The 15,718-nt window shown below is 48.5% G+C and overlaps 2 protein-coding genes across 2 annotated transcripts; both read right to left on the bottom strand.

Annotated features, from left to right (window-relative positions):
• Positions 1 to 976: 976 nt before the first annotated feature.
• On the bottom strand, positions 977 to 4,576 carry LOC140662538 (keratin, type I cytoskeletal 19-like). Its single transcript, XM_072886060.1, has 7 exons — positions 4,043 to 4,576; positions 3,556 to 3,638; positions 3,119 to 3,275; positions 2,859 to 3,020; positions 2,395 to 2,520; positions 2,031 to 2,257; positions 977 to 1,064 (listed from the first exon to the last, which is right to left on the bottom strand). Exons 1-7 carry the CDS (start codon positions 4,574 to 4,576, stop codon positions 977 to 979), a joined length of 1,377 nt encoding a protein of 458 aa, XP_072742161.1.
• A 5,796-nt stretch (positions 4,577 to 10,372) lies between these two features.
• Positions 10,373 to 15,518, bottom strand: LOC140662531 (keratin, type I cytoskeletal 14). Its single transcript, XM_072886048.1, has 8 exons — positions 14,932 to 15,518; positions 13,056 to 13,138; positions 12,612 to 12,768; positions 12,183 to 12,344; positions 11,962 to 12,087; positions 11,616 to 11,836; positions 11,202 to 11,251; positions 10,373 to 10,678 (listed from the first exon to the last, which is right to left on the bottom strand). Exons 1-8 carry the CDS (start codon positions 15,439 to 15,441, stop codon positions 10,581 to 10,583), a joined length of 1,407 nt encoding a protein of 468 aa, XP_072742149.1. The 5' UTR covers positions 15,442 to 15,518; the 3' UTR covers positions 10,373 to 10,580.
• Positions 15,519 to 15,718: the final 200 nt, after the last annotated feature.

The following is a 15,718-nucleotide window of genomic DNA, read 5'->3' as shown; positions in this document are numbered from 1 at the left end:
GGTAGATTTCTAACCAAAGGTGTATGATAAATATAACTATCTGCGTAACAATTTTTTAAATACTTGTATGTTAATTTACTTGTAGAAATTATTTCTCAGGTTCAAGGCTGTGTCAGTAGTAGCAAAGTTTTATTAGAGACAAGCTTTGGTAGTTGTTAGACAACTGACTGCAAGACAAATAAGCCCAGGTGAAGACCAGTGATTGGATCAAAGCGGTATCAGAGGATGAAGACAGCAGGCAGCGTGGGTGGCAGGAAGGCAGCCGTTCTGCAAACTCCCTTCCGACTGGTGCTATAAGCAGAACTGAGAACTGTCAGGTTATTTTTGCCTTGCTTTTTCTAAACGGTTTGTTCTTTGAGAGACCTCCTCAGAGGGATGTGCAGTGGGGCTGGCAGGGAAGCTCTCTTGTCTGCAGTGACCTGCCGAGGAAGAGCAGGAAGCGTTACTTTGGCAGGGGTTTCATCTGCATGCCATGCCTTTCTCTTACATCCCCCTCGCTCTTGTACTGACCTTTCTTTTCCTTGGTCTCCCTAGCTTGCTTAATTTTATATTCTTGTTGAAAGACTCGTGACTGATTCCCCCTGCCAGTTCCTCATTTTCATGTTGTGCTGAAAGTCTTATTTAAACACATTTACTACTAATAACCCCCCAGTGTCAAACATATTTTCTAGGCATAAATTTATAAATGCCCCATAGCTGTATCCCTTGCCACTGCTTTCTGCCATAGCTCGATTAATCCTCGTGCTCTACCACCAACAGTCACGACTGTGAGCCTGCATGTCTGACTCCCTGCACTGCCTCTCTCCAGGAAAAAGAAACTGTCTCCAGCCCCTCCTCACCACCCAGAAAAGCCTGGAGATCTCTCATCCTCCTCTTCCCCAGGTACATAGCAGGACTAAAGAAGCAACTCATGGTCACACTCACAGGCCTCTGGAAGACACCTCACCTTGCACATCCTCACCCAGAGCGCACGGGCTTAGGGCAGGCATGGCTGACACAGACTGGCTTTAAGCCCACCACTTCTTCCAGCTGGTGTTGCAGGGACTCCTCTTCCCACTGGCCCTCTGTGGAAAGGAGACAGCTCCGGTCACGTTCAGGGCCCTGGAGCTACTCATAGCATTGGCTTTAGCTGTGTCCCTTCAGTCACTATTGGCCGTTTCCCCTTTGAGCCATCAGGGTCATTAAGAGCAACAATTAGCACATCCTCCATCCTGCCTGCCTGTTGACAGCTACTGCTTTTCCATCTTGACAGCTCAGGATTACCCGAGGCTCTGAGACAAGCTCTAACAGTGTCATTTCATCCATTGCAACTGGCATTTTGGAACAAGAACTGATTTTTTATGTAACTAATTTAGGACTGGAGAGTCCAGGAGCGCCCACCTCAGGGCACCACCATTAAAATACCTCTTTTTCCAAGCTAATGGAGCAGGTGGGTGCTCAGGCCGGTTATGTGTGTATGCAGCCATTTATGAGATTAACAGCATGCCTTACTGTTTCAAAATCTCAGGCAATGGGAGGCAGGCAAGAGCCAACTGCTTTGCATACAAATTAAATTTCCCAAAACTTTAATTAAAATTGTTGTGTGAAACTGAAGACGTTTAGATAATTTATTGTTTCAGTTAATTTAACTGCCAGTCCCTAATCCTGTCTAGCTGTGGCAAAGCCAATAAAACTCAGTTAAATGACAGTGTTCATAAAAGACCTTGCCCAGCCCGCAGCGAAAGCTTCCCTTCAACGAGCTGTGATGCTGCACCTTGCCCAGGTGGCTGGGACAGCTCTGGGGCCTCTCCCGGCCGCCTTCACTGGCCCAAGATGGGGGAATGGTCTCTGGCTTGCACTCTGGACATTTACCAGAGCCAAATCCTCAAATGCCTCGTGGATTGCTAATAGGCCCTGCCTGTCTGGTAACAGGTCAGTACTGGTTTCTCACCACAGTGTTGCTTTTACCATTTGTATCATGAATTTTCATATCCCTGTAAGTCAAAGCATAGAGATTTTACTGTGCTCGGGCCTGTCTGTGGTCTGCGTACATGATGTCGTGCTGTCCCCCCTCCAGCAGGCAGTGGTAGGTCTGAATCTCCTGCTCCAAGCGACATTTGACGTCCAGGAGGGTCTTGTATTCCTGGTTCTGGCACTCCATTTCTGCTCGTATTTCAGCCAGCCGCTGCTCCACGCAGGAGATCTGGCTCTGTAGCTCAGCCAGGTATTTGTTGTAGCGACATTCGGTTTCCGCCAAAGAGGATTCCAGGTTTTCTTTCTGAAAACGGAAACAACACAAAGGTACCTGGGTATGCTGCAAGCTTAGCTCGTCTGGTTACAGGTACGACTCTGGTCATGCAGCTTTCTAAAGACGGCCGGGGAGTCTGAGCTGTGAATTGTAGTGGCATCACCTACCATGGTGAGCTGGGCTTGTACATTGATTTCCAAGGCCTGCAGCTGACGTCTCAGCTCAGTGACCTGTTTGTTGCTTGACTCAATCTCCTGGCTGCTTGTGATGACCTCCAGATTCACCTCCTCCACCTGCAAAGTTAGAAAAGAGCAGCCCTTTCCTCACCTCGCCACAGCATCTCCTTGTGGCAGAGGCTTCACCACACTGCTTGTGCACGCCCTGCAGTGCACCTGAGTATTTCCAAATCTAAAGCCCCCCCATTTATTCCATTGTGACCCTGTAACACCATGCGGTGGCCCCTCTGCCTTGAACGGAAGAGCACTGAAAGTGGGCAGTACAATTAGATGCTGAGCACATCCATGACAGAATTGCTGATATTAAGACATCTCCAGTAAGTGTTCTTAATCTCTCATTTTTCCCTTTTCCCCCAACAGGCAGAGTAGGGTACAGCCCTGCATGTATATAGTACCTTGCAGGCATACCACTGCTCAGTCTCTTTGCGGTTGCGCTCCATCAGTGTTTCATACTGGCACCTCAGATCCTCCAGGATCTTCCTCAGGTCTGGGCCAGGACAGGCATTGACCTCCACGCTCACATCTCCAGTCGCCTGTTTCCTCAGACAGTTCATTTCCTGCAGAGAATACGCGCGCCGTATCAGTAATATTCACAGTCGGGGGCACCTTCCATCTTCTTTCCTCTTAATTCTCTAAGAGTAAGGGGCAATCTAACCTCCTCGTGGTTCGTCTTGAGACAACACATCTCTTCAGTCAAAGCCTCACACTGCAGCTGCAGGTCGGTCTTGCAGCTGGCCAGCTGATCCAGGACAGGGCGTAAGTTGCAAATGTCTGCATCCACATTCTGCCGGAGACCACATTCAGTCTCATACCTTAAGCCACAGGCAACAAAGAAAGGTCAGCATGTCAGTAAACCATGGCAAGCCCTTGCGTTGACTTTGTGGGGAAAAAATTTAGGACCAAGTTCTTCTTTCAGAACTTCAGGCATGCAGTGCTGTGAACATTGTCAATGATATCCGCGCCTTTCACAGAGATCTGCATTTTAATGCAGCAGCATGACAAGCAGAGTGTTAGGATTTCCCCGTCACCATCGCTCACCTACCCTTCCACAGGCAGTGTGAACCCCTCAGTCCAGCACAGGACCATACTCACTTCACTCTGAAGTCATCGGCAGTCATCCTGTTGTTATCGATATTCAGAAGGATTTTGTTAGTCTCCATGGCTGCACAGAGGATCTGTAAAAGAAAATGCAGGAGAGAGATTTGGGCTTGTGGCTTCCTCTGGCTACAGAAGGCCCTGGAGGAGACATCCACCTGGGGTAATGCAACCCACTTATTTTATAATGATTCCCTATATTGGGATTATTAATCAGTTAGATTGCAGTTAGATGGCATTACAGTGGGGAAACCCGCGTGTCAGCTTGGTGGAGCAGGCTGTGCTGGAACTTCAGCTCTGTGTAAATGCAGTGTCGTCCTCCCTCAGACCGTCTGTTTCACATAAACTATTGCTTCATGGCTAAACATTGCTATGTCACCTCCAGAGACATAGCTGTTGCCTCTGCCATTTGACATTGGTCTATCCACATGTGAAAGCAAAGCCCAAATAAATATTAGAATGTTCTTCAAAAGCAATTATTTACCTGGTTTTGAAGGTCTTCGATTTCCTTATGAAAACAGCTGTAGTCCCGTGGTTCACAGCTGGGCCCTACCTTGGCATACCACTCCCGGATCTTGCACTCAAGGTCAGCATTGTCTCCCTCCAGGAGTCGCACCTTGTCTAGGTAGGAGGCCAAGCGGTCGTTGAGGTTCTGCATCGTCGCCTTTTCGTTGTTAGCAAATAAGATCCCATCACCGCAACCAGCACTGGCCCTGGTGAAGGCACCACCAATGCCTCGAGTGCAGATGCCTCCACCACTGAATCCAAGGGTAGAACAAGCCCTCTGGGTAGCTCCAAAGCTCCCACCGGTAGCACTGCCGGTGCTCAGCTGCTTCCCAAGTAATCCCTCGCCTAAACTGCCACCAGAAAAATTGCCAACCACACCACCTAAGTCATAGGCAGCGTGTCTTCCCGAGGAGGAGGAGGAGACCTTTCTTCCACTACCAGCCGCAGAGCTGCCCGCGCTGCTCCTGCCTTGGGAACAGGTAGTAACGACCTGCCTGACGGCACAGCTCATAGTGAGAGCACGAGGATCCAACTCAGAGCCCAAGGCAAGCTGCACAGATCGCTGCGGGATCCGATTGTGATCCTTCTGTCCCCGCAGTCCTCTATTTATACCATTCCTCTTGGATGTTGCCACGGGAGAAGGGCTGTTTATTCTTCCTCCTTGTGACCTGGCTAGCACTATATTTTTTTTTCAGCCAGAAATATTTCCCCAAAGGCATTTGTCTCCAGAAATCCCACAACAGAAAGATGCTTTGGTTAACAGAAGCGTGTTTCAAAACTACATCAAAAATGTTACTTCCTGAATCATCAGGTCTGACTTCTGATGACAACTAAACAACAGTGACACAAAAAACGATGATACCCGAGAGTGCCCGGGGAATGAAACATCATAGCAATTATCCATCCCTGACGTGGGCGAGTCTACCCGGAAAGTGAAAGCTGTGGGAAAGCTGTGCTATCTAATGAAGCCTGTTCAACCCCTGGTGACCAGAAGCGAGGGTGCCCCCTCACTCAGCTGCGTTGCGGTCCCGGGGACCAGAGCCAGGAGACCACCCTGGACCGTGCTGCTGCTCTGCAAGTGCACCGCAGCAAGGGTCCGTCCCACTCTGCGTGGCCGTCAGTTGAGGGAGAACCTGCCGGGGTCTGGGCTGTTAGACCTTGAAATGCTCTTCTCTTGGAGTGCACAGAAAAATATTGCACTCGAGTGTACCAGCGATTATTTGTTACTTCTCTTTCTCCTACATGCAGGAGAAAACATCCCCTTTCAGACTGGAGATTCCATGGTATTTGTTTTGCTGCTTTCAAGGGTAGACAAAATATTCAAATATTTTTCCAAAATAAAAGCGAAAGGGATATTTCCTGAGTACCAAATGTTGCAGTTAACTATGAATATTCACTGCCAAAAGAAGGCAGCTACATAAGATGTTTCGTAAGATTTCTAAAACAGTAAGATGGAGAATTTCAGAAGCAGCCTGATCCTGTGTACTTCTGACCCAGTTCCAACCAGCACCATGGAAATTCTCCAGATATGATCTAGGGGAAATGTGTTAAATTTAGAAAAGACACTAGAAAAGATCATTTAAAAAAATATATTAAACCTATTTTTTAGTCTTGGAATGCTGAATTGAGGAAGAAGGGAAATAATTAAAATGTTTTGTCATCTGAATCTTTCCTTTTATTAATAATATTAACACAGCCATGCTAATATTGGATGACTTTCACCCATGCGTTGTTCAGCATTGGTTTTGGCATCCAGGTCACCTGGACACATCACATAAAGGATGCGTCAGGTGCAGCCTGTTTCAGAAATATTGCTTATGCCATTTGGGTAAGTTCATTAGTCTCGATTTTATCTTGACACTGCAAATCCAGGACACCTTAAATGTGGTGTGGATTCTGTGTATGTCCATCCTTTGTTACATCCATAATTAGCGAGTGAAGCCTGTGCCATGGTGCCATGGCATGCCTCATCGGTGGCGAGGTCCTGAGTGGAGACTCTGCCATGGTCAGGATCCGGCACCTCTGCCATGGAGCCCAGCAGTGGTCCTGCAGCTGCTCTCGCTGCTGGAGCAGGAGTGAATCAGGAGCAGGACTGGTCAGAATCTGTCTTTTTCCCATAGAAGAATTGTAAAAATAATGCTGAGCTAACCTTTCATTTCATTTAGTTGAGAAATACATAGTCCTTCATTTTTCAATGAGAAAAATCAAAACGTTAATGAGTGGGGTTTTTTTCAATTATTGAAAACCAAGCAGAAATGTCCACATTTCTTTCTTACTTTTTGAACTTCAGACCTTGAAATTTTTATTAAAACCACTTCTTGCTTTTACACCAGAGCATACCTCAAGACCTGCCAGCAGTTACAGTCCTCATTTTATTAAAAGAGATTTTCATTTTTTAATGAGGAGATCTGTTAATGACAGTATCAACATGAATAATGGAAGGCCTTTTCCTGAATTAATTTTTATTGACTTCCAGACTGGAGTCTACAGACGGAAATTTGCTCACCACAGCCTTGTAGCCAGCCGCGGGCAATGCCTCTGATGAGCCGTCCTCGGTTGACTTGGGAGCCCCTCGCAGGCAATGTTGTGCCCCGAGGGAGTAAGAGGAGGAGAGAAATGATGACTTACAAGGATTTCCCAGCAGGCATTTCAGAAACAGCAGTGCAGGCCTGACAAGGAAAAATTATTACTTGAAGTAACAAATGAGCAGAAAAGCCTCCCCTAGGCAAAGGTGCTGGTCCCATTTAATCAGCTTTGTAAAAAAATAGAAAGAAAGGAATTATACTTTGGCTTTACATTTGTGTCTTGCACTCTGCTTCATAGGGGAGAGCAGGATGGTGGTAGAGGACGGGCTCTGTGGAGCTGTTCCCGAGGATTTTTCTAGTGCACAAAATTATCAGGTTCAAAAGAGCAAAGAAAATGAGAAAGAAAGATTAGATTTCCCCAGAGGGAAGTCCTTTGGTAGTCTCAGGATATTTTAAGGCTTAAGACTGTTTCTTAAGCCAATGCATATGAAGTACAGAAAGTATAATGTGCCCCCAAGAAGGAGATCCAGCATTTCACGTTATTACAAATATTCCCGGAGTCACTAGCTGTTTTCATGTGCAAGAGAACTTCCCTGGAGACTTGGTGACTCAGACACGACACCGAACCCTGAGTCCCTGCCGGAGTCCAAGCTGCTGTCCATCACCCTGCGTGACTGCCAGCCCGAGCTCAGGTGTAGGCTTGAAGCAACCACCAAGGAGTGCCAGGGTAGAGAAGCTGAGAGCCAGGCACTGTCTGGCATCCAAAGCATGCCAGCTTGGGCTTGTGTATGTCCCTCCAGCCTGTGCAGGGCTGGCCTCTGCCTTGGAGAGCCTTATCGGGAGGCCCTGATACAGCAGCAAGAACTACAAGCAGCCCTAGCTCCCATCTGCTCATTATCAGCTGAATTTCAGTGTTTCACCTATGGCAAATTCTTGTGTTTGCTATTTACATCTAGCTGTTGATGTAATTGTCATTCCACTTCTTTTCTGCATGTTATTGGCTGTACCAAACTGATCTCTATCTTGCTGATGACACCAGACGCCCCAGGGTTCTGATCCCAGCTTTGCAAATCACTCTAGGCAAATCGTTCTGCTTCTCCGAGTCTCAATTTCATGCTCTGTAGGATGGAAACAATGATAACAGTAATCCTCCTTCTCAAGGGCATTGTAAAAACAACTGTCTGATGCATTCATGGAGCTTTAAAGATCGGAAACGTGATACTCATTTCAAGTACTATTCATTGTAAGTATTCTTGCTATTATATATTAAGCTTGACATGGGCACATCCTACCTATTTCTCTCGGTGTCTCAGCTGATGAAATACCTTTCAAGGACGTTCCTGGTTTTCCTTTTTTGTTTTGTTGTCCATTAAAGTTTCACCATTACTTGCTGAGGACTTGCTTCTATAACTCCTTGCTGAATCCTAGCAAGGCTTTTCTTGTCATGCTTGCACCTTGCAGAAAATTTGAAAAATGCTCTCCAAAAAGAGTGTTTGTCCATCTCTTGGATGTGATAATTTGTTCATGTTTCACAGATACAAACTGGGTGTAGCAAAGAGTAATAATAGAAAATAAATAGTTATAATAGTTATGTGGTATTTTCCTTCCTCGGAGCACTGTAATGTAACACAGTGATTACTTGTGCTGAGCTTAGACTTGTCTTGTTTGTGATAATAGGGTTATGCGGAGCTGTATGCAGAATTCAAGCCCTTTTCATTGATGCAAATATATGTTGGTCAATAAGGAAAACTCCTGATAAGATCCTCCCAGTGGAACTGAATCAACTGATTACAAACCTGGGCTTTCCATCGGCTCTCCCAGCTATTCCCCCAGCTCTTCTCCGGTATTTGTTTCAGGCCGTTCCTGCTGACGGATGTAAATGGATATCTTAGCACTGGGTGACAGATCTCAAAGATAACTAAATATGCTGCTTGATAAATCTTTCCCTTGTGTCCTTTTGGCTGCAGAAGTGGCCATGCCTTACTGTGCTGCCAGCAGAGCCAGATACTCTTTGGACTGGCATCTTCTTTTAGCGTCCTACTTCTATTTAATCCATGATGTTTGTGGTTTTCAGAAAGCCTTTCTGTATTAGTACACTTGGGGCATTCCGCAGATGGCTCTAGAATTAAAAAGCTGCCATTTACAACTGAAATATAACAATTCTCTTCTGATGGCAAAAAAATAGCACATTTGCAGTTTAATCAGAATTTCCAGCCTGCGCCCTTGCCCATTGCCATAAAGTCTAAAACAGCTTGATGCTAAAATACATTATTGCTTGATCTAGTTTTTATTTTTGAGATGGTTCTAGCTCACTTGGATTGGAAGTTCCTATTTCTGCAAGGAAGGTCTGTTATTCCAGCAAAGAGAAAAGCATGATACAGTCCATGAACTCTGCACTCTGGTCTGTGTCTCATTTCCTACCCTTTTCTGTAATTGCTAAACCATAATACAGAGTGATAACATCTCTTCACACTCCCTTTTCTGGAAAGAGCTGGCAGGTTCTCCACTTCTTCGATCACCTTCCCTCTCCTTTGCTTGCCGTGTCATGCCCAGCATGACATCATCAACTCTTTTCAAGAGCCTGGTCAGGCCAGGGAGCATGCCTTCGTAATTGTCCAATAAGAGCTGTAATGCCTTTGTGGAGGCTGAGGGAGGATGAATCATCAATAATAATCCCAGAGACAAGCGTGCTTGAGTTCAGCCGCAGAAGCTCCTTGTACATCGTTATAAGCAAAGGGAAGCTGATTTACTGCAAACTATTACCTTTTCCTTTTGCCTTTTAAGGCCCAATTCTGTATTCTTGAGGTGGGTGACGAACACGAGGCCGTGGTCCAAGACTGGACCGAGCTCCCAAGTACTGCTGGCTAGAAAGCACAAAGTTGGATCTAAGTGATTCCATCAGGCTTTTGGGTCTAAAATGATTTCCTCTCCTATCTAGCCCACAAGACACGTTCGGTGGATGTGCGACCAGCGCAGCATCCTGTGGTTCCTCTGTCACTCTCCAGGAAGCGAGTGGGCAAAGGCGGGTCTGGTACCCGGCTGCCAGTGCACAAGCTGCGTCACCTAATCCTGAATGGCAGCTTGCCTGCAGACGTTGTTGACATACGATAACTAGCTCGTGTGTTTCAAGAAGGATTTCAGCAGTGATCTACTAGCTGCCGTAGTGATAAAAAGTTATTGCTGCTCATCCCTCTGCGGATTAAGCAATGGTTACTTTAGAACCTGTTAAGTGCAGCCCTCGGGCAGCATGAAAAGACCTGTATAAAGTTTTTGTACAATGTGCCTAATAGTGTGATTTAAAGGCAGCCAAATAAGACAGAAGGCATGCATGTATAAGACTTGCCGACCAGTCTGATGTTGTGCTCGTGTCTCGGAATGGTACACATGACAGTAGTAGTCTTGCTGAAGTCATTTAAGTTCAACTTACAGGAGAAAGTGATTCTTTATGATACCAAGAGTTAGAGAACTGAGGTTTATTTTGTTGGCTTTAAGTATCAGTCGTGTGGCACATTGGCCTCAAGCATCATCCTTCCATCATTGCCCTCATTTCGTATCAAACTTATCTGGTTTATGTCTCAGTCAGACCCATGTATTTATGAGCAATGAGTTCAGTAGAAAAAGGTGTCTCAAATTATTTTTGCTCCAAGTGGAACCCATATCCCTCCATTCCCCTCCTCACACTGGCTCCTTCTTGTGGTTTCTTAGGACTTTCCCTGGCATGAACACACAACCCTGAGGCTTTGAGAGATCATGTATCAGTGACAGACAAGTCTGCAGTTGCATGAACGAGGAAAAAAGCTTTATTAAATGTGTACAGAGTGCACGATGGCACCCACATGAAATTAAGGTAAAACAGCAAGGAGGAGCAGATGAATGAAGCTGACTGCTTTCTGTGACACAACCCCATCACATACAGCCTCAGACAACGCTTGGTTCAGCTCGTCGCCCTCTGGAGCCTGGGGTCGAGGGTCCGCAGAGCTGCTTGCCCTCCTAGCGAGTGGTGAGTGCAACCTGCTCCCGGGAGGAGACCACCTTCCCGTCCTGCACCTCCTCAACGATCGTGCGGACCTGACGGGAGGATGTCATGACTGCAGAAGGAAAGCAGAGGACAATTATTCATGGGGCAGGAAGGAGGGCAGTTTCTTAACACATGATCAGATGTTGCATGTTTTTAAGGAAGATGTGGGAAATTCCACAAGGTACTGGAAAATGCTGTTTTAAACAACACTACATTGGCTAGGAAGAGGGAAGAGCCAGGCTGATGGGAAAGCTCAAGAAGGCAAAAGGCACACTCCCTAAACGTATGGTGTCACTTGATTTTTCAGGTCCATGTAAAGCCAGAACACTGGCTGCTCAATCACAAGGCCCATTTAGGGCAAATCATTCCCGTGGTAAAGGAGTGCAAGGTATTTCCCTTCCTGACAGCTTTTTCCTGTGGTTAGCAGTTGTAAGATGCACACAAGCTCTCTTGACTGCCGTCACTCTGATGCAGCCAGTGAGGCGGCACAGCACACCTGAGGACTGATTTTCACTCCATCAGTTTGGCAGCTGCTCTAAAAGCAGGTCTCAGAGCTGTTTGTTATAAATGTGTGTAGCAAGACAGGTTCTTACCGTCTCTGCCCGAGTGTGAGGACATAGCGGAGGAGTACTGGGAAGAGATGCTACAAGAGGAGAAAAACAAAGAGAAGTTAGGGACAGAATCCTTTTTTGTTGTTATTACACAGGCTCTGTACTGAGGCAGGAGGAAAACAGAAAAGTCTCATAGTGGTTGCTAAAGCCGCTGCTCCGCTCGGTGTCTCCTGGAGCGCAGAGGGGCCGCTGCCCCTTCCAGCAGAGAACGGTGCCCGTTACAGCATCTCACTGCAGACAGACACCAGGGACAGAGCCACTGGGCATCCGTGCCTGGTATGAACATAAAGATGAACCCTGAAAGCTGCAATCGGACTGAGTCCCCAGACAGCATATTTTGTGTCTATTACCCGTCTCCTCCCAATGTGCCCTCCCAAACAGAGTCCCGCTACGTACTGGGCATCCTCGCCCTCCAGGAGCCGGCGGTACGTGGCGATCTCCTGCTCCAGGCGGCACTTGACGTCCAGGAGGACCCTGTACTCGTGGTTCTGGCGCTCCATGTCGCACCGCAGCTCTGCCAGCTGCTCCTCCACGCTGGTGATCAGCCCCTGGAGCTGGGCCAGCTGGGTGCCGTAGCGGGCTTCTGTGTCGGCCAAGGTGCCCTCCAACGCCGCTTTCTGCGTGCAGAGGAGAGGGACGCTTTCAGTGGGGGACGGAGGGCGGTGGGGATGGGAGCACACACGCGTCCCCTGGCCCATGCTCCTGCATGCCCCCCACCCCGCAGGGAGCCAGCCCCTCGTACCGTGCTGAGCTGGGACTGCAGGTCGATCTCCAGGCTCTGGATGGTGCGTCGTAGCTCTGTGATCTCCGTCTTGCCGCTCTGAAGCTGCTCTGTGTTGATGGCCACCTCCCGGTTCAGCTCTTCCGTCTGCAGCAAGGCAAAACCGTGCCGTTACAGCACCGTCGAGCAGACACAGCCTCGGGTCCCACGTGCCCCGCTGCGCTGCCGGCGAGCCAGCTCACCTTGCTGAAGAACCACTGCTCGGCGTCCCTGCGGTTCTTGTCCGCCAGGCTCTCGTACTGCTCCCTCATCTCAGCCAGGATCTTGGTGAGGTCGATTCCAGGAGCAGCATCCATCTCCACGCTGATCTCTCCACCCACCTGCCCGCGCAGGGCATTAATTTCCTGGCAGAAAAGAGACACGGTAGACGTCATAGTGAAATCAGTATAATCCCATCATGACAAATTTCTTATTTGCACCCAGCACATGAACCCCACAGACCTTCTCCTGAAGTTTCTGTCCGAAGGGATTGTTTCCCTCTCCCTTACCCACTTGAGTGTCTCCTGACAGCCCCAATTGCAGAGACACTCCTGCATATCTGACCTGACCACTTTCCATGGTGCACAAGGTACATTTTGTAGATCCCAGTTTGAGCCCGTCTCTGTGCTCACCTCCTCGTGGTTCTTCTTGAGGTAGGCCAGCTCCTCCTTCAGGTTCTCAATCTGCATCTCCAGGTCAGCTCTGGCCAGGGTCAGCTCATCCAGGACTCTGCGCAGGCCGTTGATGTCGGCCTCCACGCTCAGGCGCAGAGCCTGCTCCGTCTCAAACCTGGGAAGACACAGTTGCACTGTGAAGCCCAGCTGATACAGGTTGTTTCCTTCCCCACCTTGGCGTATTTATGCCAAGCATCTTTTATTAAATGTGCATGCACAGCTCTCCACAGTGCAGGAATGTCCATCCAGTGCTGTGTCCAGGAAGAGATGTACAATTCCCAAAGGTCACACTTTTAGAGAGCAGTGACCTGGTGGAGCAACTTCAGTTGCAGAAAGCAAAGCCTTAAACAGACTGGCTTTTCCCTCCCTTCTCATAAGAGCTCTTGAAGGTGTTGGACTTACTTGGTTCTGAAGTCATCAGCTGCCAGCCTGGCATTGTCAATCTGTAAGACGATGTTGGCATTTTCGACAGTTGCAGCAAGAATCTGGGGAGGGATAAAAGAAAGCAAAGGAGTGAAAAAGTAGTCCCAAAAAATGGCATGCTGCTGCCTGAGTTCCCATTCAGAAGAAGGACTGGAGCAGCACTGAACCTCCTGCCCATTGGGCTGGACTCCACGTGGACTCTGCAAAGAGAAAGACAGGATGCTCGTGCTCAATCTCTCACTGGCACCGATTCGGTCTTGTGAAGACGCTGGAATGCGCACATGCCACGGCCTGTTGCCCCTGCCGGAGTGCATCTCCAGGCGCTCACACCGCGCTCAGAGTCCTGGCAGCACTCTGGGCTTTGCCTGGCAATGCTGAACAGCCCAGGTGAGAAGGAAAAAAGGGTTGAGGAAGGAGTGCCGTGTGCCTGAATTGTTTTGCTTTTGTAATTACACCTGAGGTGCAAATATTTGTTCTGGGATTTTGAAAATTATTGGCCATTTAATGAGCAGTAATTTCTGTAGCCACAAGCTAATGAAAAGCTCTCACTGAGTTCTGATGCTTCAGGGGATATCCAAGCAATAATCCAGGAATATTGATGTGGTAATTTCCCAGCTGCGGTGTCGGAGGGGAGGGAAGGGTCTGCCTCCCTCTGGATCATGAGCAGAGGGGTTCTGTGAGACCCAGCACTTCATTGCTCAAATCTGGAGACAGCTTCTGCTTCCACGCGTTTCTGTGCTCCAGATCAGAGCACACCTGACAAGCTGGAATTTGAAGAGAAGCTTTGTGTATCAAGGCAAGAGCCCTTCACCCCAAGGTGAAGCCCAAGAGAAGGGTTAAAGAACTGAAAATGTCTAGGTATGTGATTTCCCCCAGGGGCTGACCCCTGAGCCTGTCAGCGGCTGCCCCATTTCCCTGGCATTTACTCTCACAGACCAGGTATTGTCATTACCCAACCGCCCACACCTCCATCCCCTCCAGCGGGGCCTGAGCTGACTCGGGTTGCTGTCAGCTCTCGTAGGCAGTGGTGAAGGACCAGGCAGTCAGCTCATGATGAGTAATGCGGGCAGAGGGAGCACAACGATGGTAGGGTGGGAGAGGAAGGACAGATTCTGGTGCTTTTGTTCAAGGACCTTTGCCTAAAATCAGCCAGGGAGCTGCTAAGAATAAAGAAACAAGCTTGGCCATGATTTCTTCTACTGCGTTTTAGAGCAGGGCACACACCTGACTTCAGCACCTCTGAAGCCACCTACCACAACCCAGTATGTTCTGACTCCTGGATTTTCATTTGTGACTGTGTTTGCACCTCCCAAAGAACAAGCATCCCATAGGGCAGTATCTTTCTTTTTTAACCTCTACCTTGAGGTTAGAAAAGATCTGATTTATAGGGTACTTATGAGAACAACTTAGCATCTCCATTTGCATATCATTCAGTAGCAAACAGTGCCAAAGAGATAACGTGTCCCTGCATGCGGAGTGTTTAATCAGGAGCCTGGCAAAGGGAGCACATACTTGGGGCATAAGTAGTATCGAGGAAAGGCAGGAAATGACTGGCGTGGCCGCACGCACCCTGAACCGATGGCTGATAGCCGTTGACTCCTGCTGTCCTGCCCTGTCTTCCTCCCTACACTGAAACAGTCAATAGAAAATGCATCTTTGTGCCTTGTGGAGGACATGATCAAGAAACTGCTGTTCATACATTGTGACTATTATTTCCAAGCATGCTCTTTCTGTTTTCCCCTCTCAGACCAATAACCTGTCATTTGTTAATACTCTTCCCTTCAGCTTTTAGGAACAGGGTCATCTTTTTAAAAGTGACTTTAATGAAGATGTCTTGGTAATCACAGCATCCTACCTTGTTCCTGAGCTCCTCGATAGTCCTGTAGTAGGGGCTGTAGTCACGGTCTGGACCAGGTGCCTGCTTCTTGTACCATTCCCTGATCTTGACCTCCAGGTCAGTGTTGGCCTCCTCCAGGGCACGCACTTTGTCCAGGTAGGCAGCCAGGCGGTCGTTGAGGTTCTGCATCGTCTCCTTTTCGCCAGCCGGGAGGATGCCGTCGCCACCTCCGAAGCCACCTCCAAAGCCAGCTCCAAAGCCAGCCCCAAAGCCAGCCCCATAGCTACCCCCAAAGCCGCCGCCGAGGCCCCCTCCTACGCTGCTGCAGTAGCTGCCCCCGTAGCCACTTCCGAGCCCCGAGACAATGCGGGAAGAGACAGAGTAGCTGCCAGAGCCTCCGTGGACGCTGGGGGCTCTGTACCCCCCTCCCCCAACGCGCACGGAGGAAAGCCTGCTGGAGCCTCCACCCAGGCCACCGAATCCCTTGAGGGAGGTGGAGGAGGAGTATTGCCTGACAGTGGTGCTCATGGCGAAGGCTGGCGGAGGCTGGAGGGCTGGAGAGAGACACCCGGCTCGGCAGCGCAGGCAGCGAGTGCTCGCTTCCCCCTGGCCTGGAGCCCTTTATAGCCCGGGCAGGAGGCGTTGCCAGCACTTTTTTTTCTGTTGCATTCCCGAAGATTTTCATCACTCCTAAAATCTGAGCCAACTTCCAGAATCGTCATTTTTGCCTTTGTTCTATTCGTGCTTTTTGTCGTATTCCACTAGAAACTTTTTATCTCACAAAAGGCGTCTTTATGCTTCTTCC

The sequence above is a fragment of the Ciconia boyciana genome, chromosome 22 (assembly GCF_034638445.1).
Source record: "Ciconia boyciana chromosome 22, ASM3463844v1, whole genome shotgun sequence".
NCBI classification, from domain to species: Eukaryota; Metazoa; Chordata; class Aves; order Ciconiiformes; family Ciconiidae; genus Ciconia; species Ciconia boyciana.
This window is presented reverse-complemented; position numbering and strand designations above follow the sequence as displayed.

What these genes read in the sequence shown, in the direction of transcription:
- LOC140662538 (XM_072886060.1), bottom strand. Translation starts at nt 4,576, where the DNA reads ATGAGCTGTGCCGTCAGGCAGGTCGTTACTACCTGTTCCCAAGGCAGG. An exon ending in TCGAAGACCTTCAAAACCAG is followed by an intron (nt 3,639 to 4,042) that starts GTAAATAATTGC and finishes TTTCTTTTACAG; the next exon opens with ATCCTCTGTGCAGCCATGGA. An exon ending in GGGGGACAGCACGACATCAT is followed by an intron (nt 1,065 to 2,030) that starts GTACGCAGACCA and finishes TCCTTTCCACAG; the next exon opens with AGGGCCAGTGGGAAGAGGAG.
- LOC140662531 (XM_072886048.1), bottom strand. Translation starts at nt 15,441, where the DNA reads ATGAGCACCACTGTCAGGCAATACTCCTCCTCCACCTCCCTCAAGGGA. An exon ending in TCAAGAAGAACCACGAGGAG is followed by an intron (nt 12,345 to 12,611) that starts GTGAGCACAGAG and finishes CTTTTCTGCCAG; the next exon opens with GAAATTAATGCCCTGCGCGG. An exon ending in CTGGAGGGCGAGGATGCCCA is followed by an intron (nt 11,252 to 11,615) that starts GTACGTAGCGGG and finishes CTCCTCTTGTAG; the next exon opens with CATCTCTTCCCAGTACTCCT.